At 39.5% G+C, this 21,823-nt stretch overlaps 1 protein-coding gene across 1 annotated transcript; it reads left to right on the top strand.

The window, feature by feature from the left end:
• Positions 1-420: 420 nt before the first annotated feature.
• clint1a (clathrin interactor 1a) lies at positions 421-21,339 on the top strand. The gene is made up of 12 exons (XM_061686085.1): positions 421-568; positions 6,761-6,865; positions 8,505-8,601; positions 8,901-9,009; positions 9,425-9,589; positions 9,690-9,873; positions 12,985-13,204; positions 13,293-13,380; positions 14,231-14,293; positions 14,712-15,007; positions 17,881-18,064; positions 19,372-21,339. The coding sequence occupies exons 1-12, from the start codon at positions 528-530 to the stop codon at positions 19,713-19,715; spliced, it is 1,896 nt and encodes a 631-aa protein (XP_061542069.1). The 5' UTR covers positions 421-527; the 3' UTR covers positions 19,716-21,339.
• Positions 21,340-21,823: the final 484 nt, after the last annotated feature.

Genomic DNA, 21,823 nt, shown 5'->3' with positions numbered 1-21,823 from the left:
ATTAGTATAATAATAATAATTAAGAACTCAATTGAAAACATTAAAAGCAGGAGCAAATTTTAACTGGGGAAAATTATATATTCACTATTGCTCTGGTTATTCCATTTTAATATAATAGTAGGCTACAGGAATAATGATGGAGACTACGTAGTGTTGATTGTGATCAGATTTTGGCTCAGAAAAACGCTTGCAGAAGTTCGTTTATTAGGTCAATTAGTACCTACATTTGTTTCACAATAAGGCACCAAGCTATTTGCACTCTCGGGTCTTTACTTAAACATGACTGTAACTACAGCATTCGTGGAGGAGTTTCCACTTTTCAGTACTAGTTGGGATGTTTTTTTAATGTAATGACACCAGTTGTGAATTCCCGCAGTAACCTTTATTGACGGCATGGTGGTGCGTTTGCGCCTCCTGTCTAGAACGAGAGGTGTGACGACACTTTACTTTTCGCATTTCAAGGTTTGGTATCGGTGTTGGGCTCGACTAAAGCGTTTTAGCGAGGCGGAGAGCTTCTTAGCGCCAATATGCTGAATATGTGGAAGGTTCGGGAGCTGGTTGACAAAGCGTGAGTATCTCGAAGGTGTTTCAAGTTGTTTCTGTACGGAGTTTACCTGTTTGAAAGAGACACGTATCAAAAACTTTGACGTCACGTCGCTCTAACAAGTTAGCTAGCATCTACGCTGCTAACCATGGATAGCACACAACAACCACTAGTTCAACATATACCATTTATATGTAGTTTCCACTTTTGTGTCTGCTGTCATGAGATAGTTTGTAAGGTCGCGACAAATGTATTGTTGGTGTTTCTTGTTGATAGATCTAGTTAACTCCCGAAGCCAACAAGCTAATTTCTTAGCTTACTGGCTAGGTGGCTAATTGACCAGGCTAGCCTGCTCAGCTAGTTTGACAGCTTAGGACAGTGGAAGTAAGAATGTTGCGGTACCACAAATATCGCTCGACGCCCACAGCTTGAAATAATAATATTTATATATTTCAATACATAAACTCACCGTATGACGTGGCTGTTATGGCACTCGTCGTTAAGTTTGACTCACTTCAGCTACACTGTATGGCTATAGAGTATGTGAACGTCTGTCTAGCATGTCGAACAAGACTGAACCTGTGAATCCATCAGACACTGTCTTATAGTGTTATTATATAATATGTTGTTGGCGTGTCCAACAGCGTATTTCCAAAAGTCATTTGCGCAAAAAAAACAACAACGTGCGTTTGCATTATCACCGTTTTAAATTACCTCGGTGTAAATTGAGACTTAACAAGCGAAATGATTTGACAAACATGCAAATAATTCCTCTTTACACTGTGATTCTTAGATGTCAATCCATTATAATGTCACTTGTGTTTTATGTCATACTAAGCTCAAGCCAGTAGTAATTATTTACCTGCTCTAAAATCGACTAGCAACTTCAAATGGTTTTATTTTATTTAAGTTTTTGAAGTTTCATTTGGCTTATATTTATCTGTGACAGGCAATAATTACATTTTTGCAGTCAATTTTTGCAGACTAAGACCTATTAAGGTTATTACAGTTTTTTGTAAACAAACAAGGGGTCTTAGGTGAATAGATGTTTTTGGAACTGTAAATTGATCTTTTTAAGTATTAACACACTCACAAAATTAAGTGTGTGTTTGTGTTATGCATCATTCACAGTGATGTAGTATAATTACTGTAACAAGTTTCTGACTGTATGCTTTGGTTAACTTTTGTTTGTTTAGTTAATACATATAATTGAAGATGACTGGGTGTGTTAATAGTAAAGCACTTTGGCTCATGAGAATCAGCAAACCTTTGACTAACAACGGAAATATATGTGTTATAGTACAGCACTGTTATAACTGTCAGAATGCAACTTCAGCTTTATCGCCAATATCTAAGGCAATGGCAAACAGCGAATAGATAAAGCACTGCATCGTCACATGCTTTTTTTAGTACCCTTTTAAGAGGAGACGAGGCGTTGTGCAGTATCTTAACAGACCACAGAGGCTGAGGATACATGCTGATCGTACAACATACAGAATGGGACTGGAAGAAATTGAACTACATTATTAGTTATAAAGATGTATCTAGGAAGCCATAGCCAAAAGGGGCCTTCTTCGTATTATAATTGGGGGGAAAATACAAAGAAATGACAATGTAATAATGATGAAACACATTGTTTGCCATGGACTTAGTTTTCTTCTCCAAAGAACACTATGTACTCCAAGTGTAAACCTTGTGCTGCTGGACAAAGTGACGCAGCCTGTCTCCACGACCACAGAACAGGGTGTATCCCGGTTTAACTACCACCAGTTCAATGTTGCTCTTTTGGGCCTCGTGCTGCAGTGGTATCAATATGTGAGGATGTGCTGGATGTAAACATTGTTCCCACCATGTTTTGGCTGATGTTCTGATTGCAGTTCTTGAGATAGTCATAATAAAAAGTTAGGTTATACTATACTGTAGATTATGATTCTGTAGTCTTCAGAAACCATAACTGACTCTTAAGAATGGACACGAGAACTGCAATGAGTACTGTAGTACACTGTTAGACATTTCATAGGTTTTTTACGTTAACGTAGTGGCAACGGTGTTGCCACTAAAAACAATACAACGATGCAACAGTGTTGCCACTAAGTTACTGTAAACTTGAATTACAGTAACTTACTATGATATTCAGAATCTTACTGTATTTTTGTGCCAAAGTGGTTTTTTTAACATCAATTTAAACAAATACAATAACTCTGTGAAATCCCATGATACATTGGAAAGTACAGTAAATTACTGTATAATCACTTTGACGTATTCTACTGTATTGTATGTGCTAAACAACTAGAATTTACAGAAATGTCTAACAGTGTAGATGCATAGGTGGTCCAACACAAACTGTTCCGTGATACCAGTTGACTTCTGCTTTGTTAGAACTTTGATTTTTCTTTCCCTATTGTAAGTAATGGCAATTGATTCACCATTATAAAATATTTGTTTTACTGAACAGGCAATATTGTAGGTAACATTCTTAACCTCCATACAAGTGTAAAAATAAGTTAACTGATGAGTAATAGAAAGAAATAAAGCTACTCACATTAAGTGAAAAAGGTTTGCTGAAAGTGAGTTGACATTGTGCATTGCACTTTCTAACATTCGTAATTGTCATACAAGCGTAAAAAGAAATTACCTGTATTTGAAACAATGAATTGTGCACTTTCCATTTACGGTTATGACATGATGGATGTGGCGCAGTGGAAGGATTACTGCATGTGCATGGAAGGTTAGTCTCTTCACGTAAAGACTGGTCAACTGACTAGGCTGAATACATGCTTGTTTTATTGTCGTCAATGACATCCCAAACAGAAACATGAAAAAGCAAAACATACTTGTGGAGTTCGTTCACTGAGATTAAGTCTCATGAGATTTTCTTGAAGTCTTGCTCATTTTGTTGTTAGCTCTCATGAAGTTCCACATTACACTTTTGTGTCATATCTTTACATAATTGTTTTGACACGTTCCAAAATGAATGACCCTGAGAGGTTACTGTGTCGAACGGAAGATTTATTCTTTTGTGGCTTAACCTCTACATACTTGTCAGTATATTTGTGCCATTTTGTGACTGTTCAAAGAGGTCACATTCTAACAACAAACAGAAGTTGCATCATGTTGTGCAGAATGATCGAATGGATAAATGCAACACGTGGCTGTAGTTTGTATTATCATCACAAAGTATTTTCACAGACAACTGAGCCCCCCTCATCAATTACATTGTGCATGCTTAACTACCAATGTAGACGCATTTGAGTTGACGATAAAGCCCAATGATCGTAAAAAACGGGATGCGATGGTATCGGAATACAAGATTTTATTGCAGTAGTCTGACACAGTGCAATCGTGAAAAAGCAAATTTGTCTTGTAGTCTGATCCAGCCGGGCATTACATGTTGTCTGTCGCAGATGTGTTGTCTGTCCCACACTGCCGACATGTTTTTTTTTTGTATTTATTTTTGTATTTATTTTTTAAATAACTTTATTGTCCGTCAGATATTTACAGTACTACATCAAAATACACGCGACAAGGCTAAAAATAAACAAGCTTTTGGATTCAAATATACTGTGCACGATGGCGACACGGAGCCAATGTCTTTTGAGGAGCCGATCAATGACGTCATTGATCGGATCGGCGAATTATGACATTAAAGCCGACCAACATAAAATGCTAATTGTCGGCCGATACCGATCAGGCCGATAAAATCGGTGTAAAGTCTAGTAAGGGATGAATATCGAACAACAAAGAGGCATTTGTAGTTGATAAAATTCATGAAATTAACGTTGGAAGCGACAGAAAATATCGAAGCCATGCCAGTTGGAGTTACATCAAAAGCAAGCCAGCAACAACACGTGTGATCTGATCTTTTTGACGGTCCTTTGTCAACTGTAGATTTCGGGTAATGTTCGAGATTTTTAGAGTGCATATGTACAACCCCAATTCCAATAAAGTTGGGACGTTGTGTTAAACATAAATATAAACAGAACACAATGATTTGCAAATCATGTTCGATCTATATTTAATTGAATACACTACAAAGAAGATATTTAATGTTCAAACTGATAAACTTTATTGTTTTTATCAAATAATCATGAACTTAGAATTATATGGCTGCAACACGTTCCCAAAAAGCTGGGACAGGGTCATGTTTACCACTGTGTTACATCACCTTTTCTTTTAACAACATTCAATAAACGTTTGGGAACTGAGGACACTAATTGTTGAAGCTTTGTTGGTGGAATTCTTTCCCATTCTTGCTTGATGTAGCGCTTCAGCTGTTCAACAGTCCGGGGTCTCCGTTGTGGTATTTTACGCTTCATAATGCGCCACACATTTTAAATGGGAGACAGGTCTGGACTGCAGGCAGGCCAGTCTAGTACCCGCACTCTTTTACTACGAAGCCACACTGTTGTAACACGTGCAGAATGTGGTTTGGCATTGTCTTGCTGAAATAAGCAGGGGCGTCCATGAAAAAGACGTTGCTTGGATGGCAGCATATGTTTCTCCAAAACCTGCATGTACCTTTCAGCATTAACGGTGCCTTCACAGATGTGTAAGTTACCCATGCCATTGGCACTAACACAGCCCCATACCATCACAGACGCTGGCTTTTGAACTTTGCGTCCAAGTTGAAATGCAGACTCGTCGGACCACAGAACACTTTTCCACTTTGCATCAGTCCATCCTAGATGAGCTCGGGCCCAGAGAAACCGGTGGCGTTTCTGGGTGTTGTTGATAAATGGCAGTGGTTTTCGGAAGTGTTCCTGACCCCATGTGGTGATATCCTTTACACATTGATGTCGGTTTTTGATGCAGTGCCGCCTGAGGGATCGAAGGTCACAGGCATTCAATGTTGGTTTTCGGCCTTGCCACTTACATGCAGTGATTTGTCCAGATTCTCTGACCCTTTTGATGATATTATGGACCGTAGATGATGAAATCCCTCAATTCCTTGCAATTGTACGTTGCAGAACATTGTCCTTAAAGTGTTTGACAATTTTCTCACGCACTTGTTCACAAAGAGGTGAACCTCGCCCCATCTTAGCTTGTGAATGACTGAGCAATTCAGGGAAGCTCCTTTTAGACCCAATCCTGGCACCCACCTGTTCCCAATTAGCCTGTTCACCTGTGGGATGTTCCAAACAGGTGTTTGATGAGCATTCCTCAACTTTCTCAGTCTTTTTTGCCACCTGTCCCAGCTTTTTTGGAACGTGTTGCAGCCATAAAATTCTAAGTTCATGATTATTTGCTAAAAACAATCAAGTTTATCAGTTTGAACATTAAATATCTTGTCTTTGTAGTGTTTTCAATTAAATATACTTTGAACATGATGTGCAAATCATTGTATTCTGTTTTTATTCATGTTTAACACAACGTCCCAACTTCATTGAAATTGGGGTTGTACTTGATCGATATTAAAACTGAAGCCTTGGATTAATGTGAGCAGTTTGCTTCTCTGGGTGCACGATCCATGCATGAACCTGCGCAATTTGCTCGTTACGTGACTACTGCCAATGCACAGACAGTGGCGGATACACTACTATATACATATAATATATACATTACTTACATGCAGCACATACAAAGAGGAACGAGGGTAAAAATGGTAAGTGACCTTTTCACAGTTAGGACATTAGTCAACTCATTAGCAAATTCCTGATTTAAGTTATTATCATTAAAATAATTATTATTGTTTTTATGAATGACTGTAGTATCAATGCATTGTGTATCTTGGGTAAAATGTGTGTTTGACATTTTGTTCAAAAGCTGATCATTAGTTGTACGTACGCATGATCTGAGGATGTTCTAAATTTGTTCGCAGACTACAAACATATCGACAAATCACAGATTTGTGCATCAAACGTGCATACCCATGATTTAAGCACAAATCTACGTGTTCGCACAGTTGGTAAATGTGACCCATTGACCCTTTAATGTTCTAAACGGGACACCTTTGCTTTTGCTTGTTCAGGTCTGTGTTATTATTTATTCCTTTTTTGAATGCTGGGTTCATCGAAAGAGCTCACCCAAGCACTCCCCATTGTCCAGAGGCTGAAAGAATAAGTGTATGGGTGTGTCAATAATGATGTCTTTTTTGCTCGTTGTTTAATCAATAACTATGTGATTTGGATAGTAACTACAAAATATATTTTTCACGTAAGAAACATTTGATGTGTATGTTATGTTTTTATTTTCTTCTTTTTTAATTCTCCTGCACAGAACCAATGTGGTGATGAACTACTCAGAGGTGGAGTCTAAAGTCAGAGAGGCCACCAATGATGACCCCTGGGGACCACCAGGACAACTGATGAGTGAAATTTCAAGGTTAGCACAATACTCACTGTGTTCAGGATAGGGCTGCACGATTATGTTCAAAATAATAATCACGATTATTTTGATCCATATTGTAAGAGAAGAGCAATGATAACAAGCCTGCCAAATTTCAATGAATAAAAAAAAATCGGCAAGTATATAGAATTAGGTTTCAAAACTTGAGTAATAAGGGCCACCTCTCAGCTCTCAGACACTGTGGGAGTGTTGAATGGATGCGCCAAAAGGAATCAAACATACTGAGACGGTGATAGCTTATATGATGTAAAATCACGTGAGGATGTTCGACTTCTAAATTTAATGGTTATTATGGAATATAATCCTAAAAATAAGAACACAGGTCAACTTACTCTCGTTGTTGGTGACATAATGTCACAGCGGAACATGGCATCTGACAACAGCGGGATTGTAGGAGGAAGCCCAGTTAGTTAAACAGTCGACACTGCCCCCATGCACAAGTATGAAGTTACCCACAAAGCCATGTTATCTCCGGTGAAAGTTTACAAAACGTAGCCATCGTTAGCTTGCTAACTGCACGCTGGCGTGGTAAATGGAGCCTTTTATTGAAGCTAAGCACCGCTAACACTCAATTGAGCATCTAAACGTAATGATGTCACTTTGTCCTTATATAGCGGGCAGAGGCAACTCTTGCTAGAAAGATCACGGGGCTGTGTTTTAGCCCCGCCCACAAAATCAAGAAAATTCAAACGGTGAAAAAGATGCTTAAGCTATACATAGATAGATACGCTGCATCTTTTTGCACAATTGTCAAAAAATAATTAAATAATGTAAATTGTACCGGCATTACCAGATAACTAGCAGCCCTTTGTTGCTCAGTGACTGTTTTTCTCAAAGTCTTTATGTCTCAAAAGTGTTCTCTGTGAATTGACTGTCTGTTGTCGTACTAGAGCGGCTCCAACTGCCTGAGACAAATTCCTTGTGTGTTTTTTGGACATACTTGGCAAAGTAAAGATGATTCTGATTCTGATATAGCTCAACAATGCAGCACTGTATTGTAATAATTCATTGCATTTGTTTTCAGCACTTCAAGCATATTTATTGCATTTAGAAGCAAATCACAGATATCTGCTTAGAGCCCCTTTTTAAATAAGGATAAATGATAATTAATTGATGATAAAATATTAATTATAATAAAAAAATAAATGTACCCCATAAAATTCTACTTTAACAAGGGCTAACTGAATAAACAAAGTGCAATCGTGAATTGCAACTTAATGGAAGCAAATACAGTTAATGCATAAAACGCAATAACATTAGGCTGCAAGCACCAACTTTTCATTTGAAAATCCCTGTCGTCAATATAGTGAATAGTCAAGGACGAGTACGTCTCCTTCTGCTCAACAGTCGTGCACGGTCACAAACTGCAAAGAACTCGACAATTGTGATTTACCTCTCTATTCTGCCTTTTTTGTTTTTTTTAAATACTGTCAAGGCAGCCGCTACGATCGATTTACGATTAATAGTGTCCTGCCGTGACACGCCGCCTCTCCACTATGTGCTGAGAGGGCCAAATTCTAAGACAACCCAGATAAAATATCGAGTATGATCCATTCTATATACTAGTTTTAATATGTTACCCATTTCTTGCTTCTGTAACTATGACAATGTTCAGAGCAACCTTCATGTACGAGCAGTTCCCAGAGGTGATGAACATGCTGTGGATCCGGATGCTGAGAGACAACAAGAAGAACTGGAGGAGAGTCTACAAGGTCCTGCTGGCCATGTACCACAAAATCTTTGCACACATACAGTATGTAAAGCAAGGGCAGAGAGCCATGGTCACATTGGATAGACTGTAGACTTTATTTTATTACTCATTAACACACCTAAACTATTGTTTGAAATGGAAGCAATTGGATGTTAGACATTTTTAATATATCCTGAATTGTTTGCACCAGCCTAAAAGGAAATCCCTCTTTACCATTTCGGCTTGTATTCTACAATATGCATTTTTAGAATTAATACTTAAGCACCTCTTGTGAAAGGTATGTTCTGTCCTGCTCTGCAGTCCCTACTGCTGCTTGCTCATCTGATCAGGAATGGATCAGAGCGGGTTGTCACTAGTGCCAGAGAACATCTCTATGACCTGAGATCACTAGAAAGCTACCACTTTGTCGGTAAGTGTTTTTCTCCTCTTCCTCTAATTTACTCAGTATTTAAGAGGAGTGCATATGCCACCATGTCTACCCACCGCAACTCATTGTCATCTTAATTCTAAAGTTCTGGTTGGATAATGAGAGGCTTTCTCCGAACAGAATGTTAATTAACAAAAGCTTTAGTGTGAGCTATGATGAAAGCTTTGCTTATTCCACAATTCCTTATACACACACACACACACACACACACACAGAGTTCCCTAAAGCTGCTTTCATTCAAGCATGGATGTATTTAAGGTGCAGTTCTAGGAAAGAGCATTCATTTTCTACTCAACAATGTTTAACTTTAGAGTGGTCTGTGTACGTGAGTCAGCACAGTAAGACTTTTTTTTAACTCAATCCTTGTGTTAATGCTACATATATGTACCATTTCTAGACGAACATGGGAAGGACCAAGGAGTGAATGTGCGCCAGAAGGTGAAGGAGATGGTGGAGTTTGTCCAGGATGATGAAAGGCTGAGGGAAGAGAGGAAGAAGGCCAAGAAAAACAAAGATAAATATGTTGGTGTGTCTTCTGACAGTAGAGGATACAGAGGTTACTGTAAGTCCATTCTTGGCAAATGTATCTAAACTAATCTCAGTCCCTTTAACAAAAAACTTTGACGTCACTGACCTAATTCTACTGCTGTGATTTACTCAAGCGGGGGACAGGTATGACTCCAGTGAAAGCCGCAACCGGTGGGATGATGAGTGGGAGAACAACAAAGGGCAGTTCCCTTTCAGCGATAAGTTGGGAGAGATCAGTGACAAGATTGGAAGCACCATTGACGATACTATCAGCAAGTTTAGAAAGAAGGACAGAGACGACTCACCAGACCGATTTAGGTAGGGGGAGTGAGTGTCCCAAATATCAACAATCATCAGTCAAATACATCTCTGTATGCAAACACACCATTCACGCCAGTAAGGCTGATTTTAAATTTATTGAAAGCTTCCATTACTATTATTATTACAATTCTTTCCTGAGCATTTTATTTTCCGCAATAGTGCACAGGACTCTGGGAATGTAGTGGACTACAAAAATTAAATGCTTTTGTTTGAAATACCTTTTGTCTTAGTATTATGTAAAATTCCAATGAAGTTGGGGCGTTGTGTTAAACATAAATAAAAACAGAATACAATGATTTGCAAATCATGTTCGACTAATATTTAATTGAATACACTACAAAGACAACATATTTCATGTTCAAACTGATAAACTTTATTGTTTTTAGCAAATAATCATTAACTTAGAATTTTATGGCTCCAACACATTCCAAAAAAGCTGGGACAGGGTCATTTTACCATTGTGTTACATCACCTTTTCTTTTAACAACATTCAATAAAAGTTTGGGAACTGAGGACACTAATTGTTGAAGCTCTGTCGGTGGAATTCTTTCCCATTCTTGCTTGAGGTACAGCTTCAGCTGTTCAACAGTCCGGGATCTCTGTTGTTGTATTTTACACTTCATAATGCGCCACACATTTTAAATGGGAGACAGGTCTGGACTGCAGGAAGGCCAGTCTAGTACCCGCACTCTTTTACTACGAAGCCACGCTGTTGTAACACGTGCAGAATATGGTTTGGCATTGCCTTATGAAATAAGCAGGGACGTCCATGAAAAAGAGGTTGCTTGGATGGCAGCATATGTTTATCCAAAACCTGTATGTAGCTTTCAGCATTTATGATGCCTTAACAGATGTGTAAGTTACTCATGCCATTGGCACTAACACAGCCCCATACCATCACAGATGCTGGCTTTTGAACTTTGCATCCATAACAGTCCGGATGGTTCTTTTCCTCTTTGGACCGGAGGACACGACGTCCACAATTTCCAAAAACAATTTGAAATGTGGACTCATTGGACCACAGAACACTTTGCATCAGTCCATCTTAGATGAGCTTGGGCCCAGAGAAGCCGGCGGCGTTTCTGGGTGTTGTTGATAAATGGCATTGGTTTTCTGAAGTGTTTCTGAGCCATGTGGTGATATCCTTTACACATTGTCGGTTTTTGATGCAGTGCCGCCCGAGGGATCGAAGGTCACGGGCATTCAATGTTGGTTTTCGGCCTTGCCGCTTACATGCAGTGATTTATCCAGGTTCTCTGAAACTTTTGATGATATTATGGACTGTAGATGATGAAATCCCTCAATTCCTTGCAATTGTACATTGAGGAACATTGTCCTTAAACTGTTTGACTATTTTCTCACGTACTTGTTCACAAAGAGGTGAACCTCGCCCCATCATTGCTTGTGTATGACTGAGCAATTCAGGGAAGCTCCTTTTATACCCAATCATGGCACCCACCTGTTCACCTGTGGGATGTGATGATCATTCCTCAATTTTCTCAGTCTTTTTTTCCACATGTCCCAGCTTTTTTGGAACATGTTGCAGCCATAAAATTATTAATTAATGTTTATTTGCCAAAAACAAAGTTTATCAGTTTTAACATTAAATATCTTGTCTTTATACTGTATTCAATTAAATACAGGTTGAACATGATTTGCAAATCATTATATTCTGTTTTTCTTTGTTTAACACAACGTCCCAACTTCATTGGAATTGGGGTCATCGGATGCAGTAAATTGCTGACTATTTTGAACAATGAAATTTCTCTGTCCTTCCCACCCTTTAAATATTTGCAGTCATAACTGCAGTGATTAGAAAATATAAATCACAATTCATGGATAAATGAGCTGGAATGTGTTTCTGTCATCTGTTACTTTTCCTTTTTATTTTTCCAGAGGCTGAAAGATCTTGTACTTGTGTCAACTCGGCTTGGAATTTACAAGGGGGTGGAAATAATTTCTTTTTGATATTTTCACAATATTTTGCCAAAGATATTGATAATATCGCACACAGCCTAAGCATAATGTATATTGGAAGGAGAGTACATCATGTCTATGCAAATTGTTGCGATTTCCACCCTGTCCCATAAGGGGTCGCCACTGCAAGTCAGTTGTGAATAAGGAAGAACACATGTAGCATACAAGTCTCCACCATATGAATTATTTTAATACACATCTTATGGTATATCCATATTTGAAAAGTGATGAAATTGATGTGTCCAATACTTTTTAATCAAAGGGGGGAAACACATTACTGGAAAAGTCTATTTGGCAGATGTAGTCATGTTTTTAGTAGGTCAACAAAATATAGTCATGAGTTGATGTTTCTATCTCTAAATGAAAGGGAAAAAAAACAGCAATCTAGGTAAGTTAAGACTGGACAATATAATTAAAGAGGAAAGCTTATTAGTAAAAATATTCATGACAATACAAAATAAAGCCATCAGTTCAGTCCCTCTGCACAAACTGTTGCAGCTTTTGTTAGTGATGAGAATTTGAACTTATTGAAGATTTACAAAATGGTAAATAAATGCTAATGAGAACATAGAAGTTAGACCACAAAAGAACAAATACTTAGAACTAAGAATGAAAGGCCATTTTTTTGTGTACATTTAAATGTTTTAAGATGTTCAAAGGACACAGGGAAATGTAATTTCCCCCCAATTTTAAACTGGTTCCAAGTGTTGTTTTATAGCAAAGCAGTGACTTGCTTTGTTGGTCCTGACTCATGCAAATATTCCACTGCAACTCTGTGTCGTGTGCCAACACAAGTACAGCTTTCCATTACCAAGATGACCAGGGTCACGGCTAGGCACTTGCTAGTTACTGCTTGTGCTCAAGCAGCAGGTTTTATACAGTAAAAGCATTGGCTGTATTTTCAATTGCACTTTATCACCAAGCCACCGAATTGCGGTTGTCAGTGAGTGTGCAGATCCATAATACCTCCAGCACAATATCGATAATTTCTCACACCCCTAGAATGTGTATATCATCACTTGCATAAGGGCAAACTGAGTTTAATACAGTATTCAAAATGTTAAAAATATCTCAAGAAGATAGCATTTAGCATGCGCTTTCTATAATTTGTTAATTTCCCTTTTTTACCAGTGACACTGAGGAGGAGCGAGGTCGTTCGTCTCAGAATGGCAAATCAAGCAAAGAGTTCAAAGATGAAGAAGAGACTGTTACCACTAAGAGTGTACAAATAGTCCAAGCAACAGAGACTACAGCCACCCGCAAGAGAGGTGGTGTCCCATCAAAGAAAGTGGACTTGGGGGCAGCGGCCCAGTACACAGGAGAGAAGAGTCCAAACGCCACTACTGAACAGGTTACGTCTGGATACACTTCAGATAAACTTAATGTTGCTGCAAGCACCATATGTCCCTCTTCTGATCTATCTGTATTTTCTATTGCAGCCCCAATCAACAGCAACACAGCCCTCGAGTAGTGGACTAGTTGACTTACTAATGGTGGACTCAACACCTTCACAGCCTGCTTCCACAGGTATAATACATGTAACCCATTTTCAGACATTCAGGGTTATTCCCTTTATTAAAACTGTGTTTTGGAGGAGGTATATTGGTGTTAGTTTTGGTGTCTGGTCCAGATGTCAAATTCTCACCAAGTGCTCATACCAAGTAAAATAAATGTAAATGCTGCTTTTGTGGTGTGTCCAAAAAAAAAAAAGTATGGTTAGGCACATTGCATATCTTGATTCAACCAAACTCCATGTGAATAGAAAATAGAATAGTAAGTACAGCTCATGCACCTCCTGGTGACTTTTAAGGAGACAAATTGCAACCGATTCAGTCGCCATCAAAATAAACAATGCTTCACAGCTTAATTAAATACCTGCATCAATACCCACAGTGCAAAGTGTACAGCAGTGTCGTGTAACTTCGTTTTAAATCTGTAACATGCCATGTCTTTCTGTTTGGGCTTGCTCTCTCTCACACACGCACAATACAGGTCCATATGGTGAAGTTGATTTGTTAAGTCTGCGCACCTGGCTTTTCAAGGCAATGGGAAATGCCGATCTGATGGCCTAACAAGCTAGCTGTCACGCTATCTTGCTTCAAACCGACAGTCTTGGACTTGTCACAGTGCGCAGCTGCTGGTGCTAGCATCAGATTTTGGGGACAGTTAGAGGAGGGAGCTAATGTAAAGGAACTAAGTGCACCAGATGTTTTTTGGAGTAGTCCCTGGTGAGTGAAGAGGGCGGGAGGACTGAACAGATGTCACCACCTCTACTTTCTGCCGAACACTCCTGAACACACTGAAGGAAAACTAACTGTCAGCTGAGCACCTGGAGCTCTTCTTTAAAATGGACATCTTTATGACTTTCTCATTGCAGACTTGAGTGGATTTGCCGACTTCTCTTCACCTGCTGCTTCTGCCGGCCTTTCCGCAGGATCTGGTAGGATTCAAGACTTTCTTTTAAGTGTGTGTTGTGCCATTGTAGCTACTCGAGCACACTGCTAGAATATTCAGAAGGAAAGCTGGCCATATGGTGCATGCTACCTGCTCTGCATAACATGAACAGACACACATCAGCTCCAGTTATAGATGACAAGGAGACAGCGACAGAGGCAAACGGGGCGGTGTGGATGGGGGTGTGGAGGAAGTTGAGACTGAGAGACAATAAGCAGAATCAATTCAATTACATTTTAAAATGTGGCATCAGTTATCACTAAAAATACCATCTATAAAAATGGACTGACCCTCCTCAGACTCAATTGTTTATAGCGAGGACAGGTCTGATTTGTTTGCAGATGCATCAGTGTCACAGAAACCGTCGCACAAATATATGTTTTTGTTACTCTTTCATCCTGCAGCCGCACAAGTCTCCAGCAAAAACGGAGACTTTGGAGAGTGGAATGCGTTCCCTGGTGGCCAGATGCCAGCATCTGCTCAGCCTGTAGACGTCAGTGGAAATGACCTTTTTGGAGCCATGAGAGCAGCTCCTGCTCTCGCCACTGCCCCAGTCGCCGCTGCAGGCTCCAGTTCGTCCTCAGCAGATCTATTTGACTTGATGGGGCCAACTCAGACATTTACTTCCTCTCAGAGCCTCAACTTCAGCATGAATAGTACACAGACCATGAACACGGGTGTGCCTCAGTCGAAGTCACAGGTATGCATGGTTGCACTCATACACCAATGCATCCATCCTGAATAATTTATCAATATGCTTAGCATTACATGACATCAGTTTCATGCTGACATTTTGGGGAGAATTATACTTGACATATTCTGAGTGCTGATATGATCAGTTAATCTTCCTTGACTGATGTGTACGATTCAAAATGTGCTAGAGAGCATACAACATAGAGGAAACGATATCACAATACTCAACAGCATTTGTGCTATAACCTATATAAATATGCTTTTTAATTAAAAATGCAACCATGTGAAATGTTTTTTTATATTTCTTTAAAAAAATAAATGTAACCTGAACAAAAATGAAATAATCACATCAATCAATCATCGTATACCCAATTGATACTTAATAAATATTTTATGTAATGAAACAAAGTACAACTTAACTGATTTTAATTAGTTATTGCAAAACTTAGGCAATGAAATCTGATATTTTGCATTAGATACGAGGACAGGAGACTAAAAGAGATGTCACATGACGTTTTGTGACGTCTGTTGTTGGAATTGATAAAATAATGGAGACAAATCTTTTTTTTTTTTCATTTTGAGACAAATCATTTTGCAATTTGTATTTTTTAAAGACAAAAGACAGGACATGATCAAGAGAGCATGACAGTGTAGAAACAAAAGACATAATTACTTCAACACAGTCAGATGATCAAAGGTAATTGTGTGTGGTAAAACAAACACAATGCCTTCTATGTTAGGGGAGTTTTACATAATGGTAATGTTAGTTTTTATTGCTTGTATACAAGTTGTTGGGTCTGTGGAGCCACAATCTACCCATTCAAGTATCAGATTATACAAGCAAGTAAATCATTTGTTAGCTGCCTATTCTGAAGAGGAATGTCAATAAGTGAGTCGTTATGAATTTTGCCATCAATTGTAACATGATACATTTACATGATACTACCCCCTGGCAAGTTTTTTCAACACATGACTTTCCAGGTGTCTGAATATTCTCATTCATCCAGGTCATTTTATTCTCAGGGCACTGAATCGATTGCAACTGGACTAGTCTAGTCTGAGCGTGCAATTGGCATGCTGACTTCAGGAATGTCCACCATAGCTGTTGCCCGTGAATTGAATGTTAATTTCTCTACCATAAGCCGTCTCCAAAGGCGTTTCAGACAATTTGGCAGTACATCCAACCGGCTTCACAACCGCAGACCATGTGTAACCACACCAGCCCAGGACCTCCACATCCAGCATGTTCACCTCCAAGATCGTCTGAGACCAGCCACCCGGACAGCTGCTGCAACAATCGGTTTGCATAACCAAAGAATTTCTGCACAAACTGTCAGAAACCGTCTCAGGGAAGCTCATCTGCATGCTCGTCGTCCTCATTGAGGTCTCGACCTGACTGCATTTCGTCTTCGTAACCGACTTGAGTGGGCGAATGCTCACATTCGATGACGTCTGGCACGTTGGAGAGGTGTTCTCTTCATCGATGAATCCCGGTTTTCACTGTTCAGGGCAGATGGCAGACAGCGTGTGTGGCGTCGTTTGGATGAGTGGTTTGCTGATGTCAGCGTTGTGGATCGAGTGACTCATGGTGGCAGTGGGGTTATGGTATTGGCAGGCGTAAGTTATGGGCAACGAACGTAGGTACATTTAATTGATGGCATTTTTAATGCACAGAGATACCATGACGAGATCCTGAGGCCAATTGTTGTGCCATTCATCCACGACCATCACCTCATGTTGCAGCATGATATTGCACGGCTCCATGTTGCAAGAATCTGTACACGATTCCTGGAAGCTGAAAACATCACAGTTCTTGCATGGCCAGCATATTCCCCGGACATGTCATCCATTGAGAATGTTTGGGATGCTCTGGATCAACTCAATGCGAAGGAGATGTGTTGCACTGCGTGAGGCAAATGGTGGTCACATCAGATACTGACTGGTTTTCTGACCCCCCCCAGGCCCCCACAATAAAGCAAAACTACACATTTCAGAGTGGCCAAAACTACACATTTCAGAGTGAAGGCTTGCATGTGTCAAGCAGACCAGGAGAAGCTCATCCATGCTTTTAGCTCAATTAGACTTGACTATTGTAATGGTCTTCTGACTGGACTCCCTAAAAAGAGCATTAAACAGCTGTAGCTCGGGTTCTGACCAAAACAAAGAGGCCAGAGCATATTACTTCAATTCTAAAGTCTTTACACTGGCTTCCAGTCAGTTCTGCTACTGGTCTATAAATCACTAAATGGTTTAGGTCCTGAATACATGCTAATGTAATATAAACCCACTACGGCTCTGAGATCGATAGTCTCCGGTCAAATAGTGGAGCACAGAGTCCAAAGCAAACAGGGTGAAGCAGCATTTAGCTATTATGCTGCACACAAATGGAATAAGTTGTCAACAGCAGTGACGTCAGCCCCAAGTGTGCATGTTTTTAAGTCCAGGTTAAAAACTCTTCTTTTTTCTCCATGCTTTTTAGAGCATTTCCACTTTTAAATAATATTTCTTGCACTGTACGCTGTTTTAATTGTATTTTATTTTATTTTTTAAAAAATGTTTATAAGCTGTTTTTTCTTTGTTTTTCAATGCTTTTAATCATGTAAAGCACATGGAGTTACCTTGTGTATGAAATGCGCTATATAAATAAATTTGTTTTGCTAAACATGAATATTGTTTTCTCTGCCAAGGACAAAGAGAAATGTCTGAAGACTTGGATCATTATGATACTGTTGATTACATTCTATCAAGCTCTCTTTCGAATTGTGAAAACTGTGACATTTATATATTACAATGATCTAGGCAGGGTGCTGTGTGGTTAAGACTGCTTTTTTTTTTTTTTTTTTATAAGTACATTATTTATACCTTTTCCACCCCCTCCAGAACATTGGGGCGCCTCTACAACCACAGACTGCTCAGCAGGGAGTCATTTCTCAGGGTGCTGCAGCCAAAGCGTCGCTCCCGTCCACCTGGTCAGACCACTCGGTGAACATCAGCCTTGACTTTTTGGGACCTGGCATGCAGGCGCCCAAGCAGAGTCAACCAACCCTCAACACACTTCAACAAGGTAACAGACATTGACATAAATTCTCATTCCATGACCCAGCTGCTTTCAAGCACCCTGTCACTAATACAGTGCAGTGTGTGATTGCATTCAACAAGGAATTGATTTACATCTTTGGTTGTGTACCACATGGTGCAACTGCAACATGAAAGGCTGATACACTCACAAGTTGGGTAACTAGGGAGATGCTCATGAATAAACAATCATTAAGATCATTAAGAATTTTGTCAATCTGGCAATCTTTTGGCAGTGTAGTCCTAATGAATATGGCAACAAACAGCCAGGCTTACAATTCATTTAATTTCATCTACAGTGGAATCTCTAATCTACTTCAGAGATAAAAAGAGATAAACATAAATGACATTTAAACAGTCTTAACTTTAATGCAAATGTAAAAATAAGTTAACCACTGCTACTAGCAAAACGTACAAACAATGAAACAATGAGTGTAATGGTAAAGAGTAGTGTAAATGCATCACCGATGCCCCTTATGCAGCTCTCAGCAATGTCTACACTGCATTCCTTATAAATTGGCGCATGACAGTCAGTCTGCTTTTCAGACAGAAATCACTAAAGCAGGACATTGCGTTGTCAGAAGTGCATTTCTACTGTAAATATTACGGAGCAACCTCAGTCATCACCTGCTGTGACATCAGTGTGGTTGAAGGACTCATCACCAATAATTCTCGTTTAAATACAGTGGAACCTTACTTCATGAACGTGCCTGTGAATATTTTCATTCAACCAGGTCGTTTCATTCTCGGGGCATTGAATCGATTGCAACTGGACTGTTCTGGTTGTCTTAGAAGACATTTCACCTCTCATCCGAGCTGGCTTCATCAGTTCATGCACAAGGTTTAGTTAGGACAGCACTAGCCTGGGTTGGTGTGGAAACGCAACTATTTGTCCTCCAAGTTGGAGGCACACCCCAAACCACGAATGGTATCATTCTTTTGGAATGCAAAACGACATTTGTTAAGATGCCTTGCAGAGAGGCCACTGGCAAGTCGTTCGGTGAAAACTCCCTCATTACTATTCCATTCAGTTGTAAATGAGTTGTGGAGCAGCCTCGTGGCCAAAAGGTGCTATGTTTTTGTTTTAATTTGTTGGAGTGAGAAGTATCGAGTAGCTTTGTAAACGCCGAAAGTACGGCATTGTATGTGGGAGATATATGTAGGTGGTGTTTTAAGCCACCTCATTTGACGAACCACCCTGTTCATGAAGAAATTGTTTACAAACAAAATAATTTATAATTAAAGCGCGCACCCTAAACGAGCACTGTTAAATCTAACTTGTTGAATACGTTGCAGGCAACCAAGCCACTGCCAACATGCTGTCCCAGGGATTTTCTACAATGAGCATTGGACCCTCTGCAGTCAGACCGCCTGTCAACACTATGATGCACCCCGCTGCTGGAATAGGAATAGGAATGGCGTCCAACCCCGGCATGATGGCAATGGGCATGCCCCCCAACCAGGCAATGATGGGGATGTCAATGGCTTCCAACCAGGGCCTGATGGGTATGGGAATGGGCATGAACATGGGAGGGATGACAATGGCAATGCCTAGTGCCATGGGAATGGGAATGAACCCCGCAATGGTTCAGCAGTCCAAACAAGACGCCTTCGCTGACTTTGGTAACTTTGGGAAGTGATGGAGAGCTGAGTGGCTAGTGGTGAAGGATTGTGTTGAGCTTCAAACAAAGAATACTTGAATAATGTTAACTCTCACAATACCAACACATTGCAATCTCTTTATTTTAAACAAATAATGCTGTGTAGTGAAATGGATCTAAATGGATTGTGTGTGTGTGTGTGTGTGTGTGTGTGTGTGTGTGTGTGTGTGTGTGTGTGTGTGTGTGTGGTTGAACCAATGATCGGTGCAGTCTTCAGACAGCTACTGTAAATTGTGTGCCTTGCTGGTCATGAATGTCAGGTGTGCTTGCTTTTATAACCTCAATCAACTGAAATCAGCAGAATAGCAAAAATGTATATACATGTGTATCGGTAGATGCATCACTTTTTGAGATGCCTCCTATTGAATGATGACCTTGGAGAATATGATCAGCCATTTAAACTTTTTAATCTATCGAGTTACCTCTCATTTTGTCCTGTCTTCCTTTAGCCTGTAAGTAGAAATGTACATCTCCATCCTCGAAGTTAGAAAGAACACGGTGATGGGGGGGTTACAATGTTAACAGTTAGGTCATCGACACAAAAGTGATTCAAATTAACAGCAAATTGTTAACTTCACACGCCATAATCATCATTGGGTGCAAAAAGCAGTCTTTCACAACCAGACCATCCTTTCTTATTGGTACAATATTGTGGTTCTTCTCTTGCTGGTGTACATCTACAAATTACTTTTGAAGAAAAGTATAATCACTTGGCATGCAGATAAAATAATCAGTACTTGGGGAATGTTTTTTTTGTTGTTTGTTTTTTTAAACACCCCCACCCTCCAAGTACAACCCAGAGTGCCTGGATGACCTTTGCCTTTTTGTTTCAGTTAACTTCCATAAAGGAGACAATGTGACCATGCAGTGTTGAAGGCAGCAACCACACCATGTACAAATACTGTACGTTTGTACTCGTGCCTCAAGCCAAGTAAACTGTCTGTACAAAAACCAGGCAGTCGTCTTAATTACTTCACTTTTGCTGTTTGTTTGTCCCTTTAACATCTTTACTTCCTCTATTTAGTTGTGTAATTCTGTTGGTGCAGCCTCTATGCCGATTGCATCACATTTGTGTTTTCTTATTTTCACATTTACAACGGCTCACATGCAGTATTTGTCAGTTTGTGTGGATGTGTGTGCGTGCATTTCCCTTATGACTTAGCAAGTGTCGTGAAAGATAAGCGAGAGGACTAACTGTGGTGCTGATCTGTTAGATGTACATACAAAGCACTGCTCCTCGCTGGATCAAGTGCCTCCTGACCCTTTTAACTGTAATATTACATAAATCATGGGTGCCTGAGATATATATTTTTTTTTGGTTTGCCAATGATGTTATCACACACACCGAGTCCAAGGAAGTGGATCCTGCAGCCTCAGGGCGCTCACCCTGATACATTGTAGCCTTTTATTGAAGTCTAGAGCATTGCAATGACCAAAATCTGTTTTATGAAGGTTTATTTTTTTTTTTACTTTTCATCTCAAAATAAAAATGTGGTTGTTACTGAAACACTAGTATGCAAATGTAAAAACAAAAAAATATTTTGAGAATTTTTGCATTATTCCCATTTTGATTTACACAGCAATATTGTTTATTTACAACATTAAACTGTTGATTGAAATGACCTAATGGTGTGTGTTATTTTGTGTGTTGTGTCATTAGCTTCATTTGAAAGAGCTTCAAGCAGCACAAGTAATTTTAGCTGTTGGAAACGTGATCAAAAGTATCAGATCTAAGTAAATATTAAAAGTGCACTGCATACTTACTGGCAGCGTTTGGAAATTGTGGTAGGCATCTTAATAGTGACTACTTGGCCCATTTGGCATTTAATTGTAATGGCCAATCAATGGCAGCGTTTACAACCCAAACCAGAAGATTTTCCCTTATTTTCTACATGTCACTAAAGTGTTATATGCCATAGTACGACAGTTTGTACGGATACTGTAAATAAAGATTGTTTTTTTAAATAAAAAAACTGCTTATACGGCAGTCGTTTGACGGCATCCGTTTGTTTCATAGTTGCAAGCAATTCGGTCTCTAGTCGAGCTGACTACAGAACACCTGTCTGGACGATCGGGGGAAATAAACG

Source organism: Phycodurus eques, chromosome 9 (genome assembly GCF_024500275.1).
Source record: "Phycodurus eques isolate BA_2022a chromosome 9, UOR_Pequ_1.1, whole genome shotgun sequence".
NCBI lineage: Eukaryota > Metazoa > Chordata > Actinopteri > Syngnathiformes > Syngnathidae > Phycodurus > Phycodurus eques.
Note: the sequence above shows the minus strand (reverse complement) of the source record. Positions and strands in the feature narration are given on the sequence as shown.

Excerpts from the sequence above, each read along its gene's own strand:
- clint1a (XM_061686085.1), top strand. The coding sequence starts at position 528 with ATGCTGAATATGTGGAAGGTTCGGGAGCTGGTTGACAAAGC. Across the intron at positions 9,874-12,984 it reads GACTCACCAGACCGATTTAG|TGACACTGAGGAGGAGCGAG; the intron begins GTAGGGGGAGTG and ends CTTTTTTACCAG. Across the intron at positions 18,065-19,371 it reads CCTCAACACACTTCAACAAG|GCAACCAAGCCACTGCCAAC; the intron begins GTAACAGACATT and ends AATACGTTGCAG.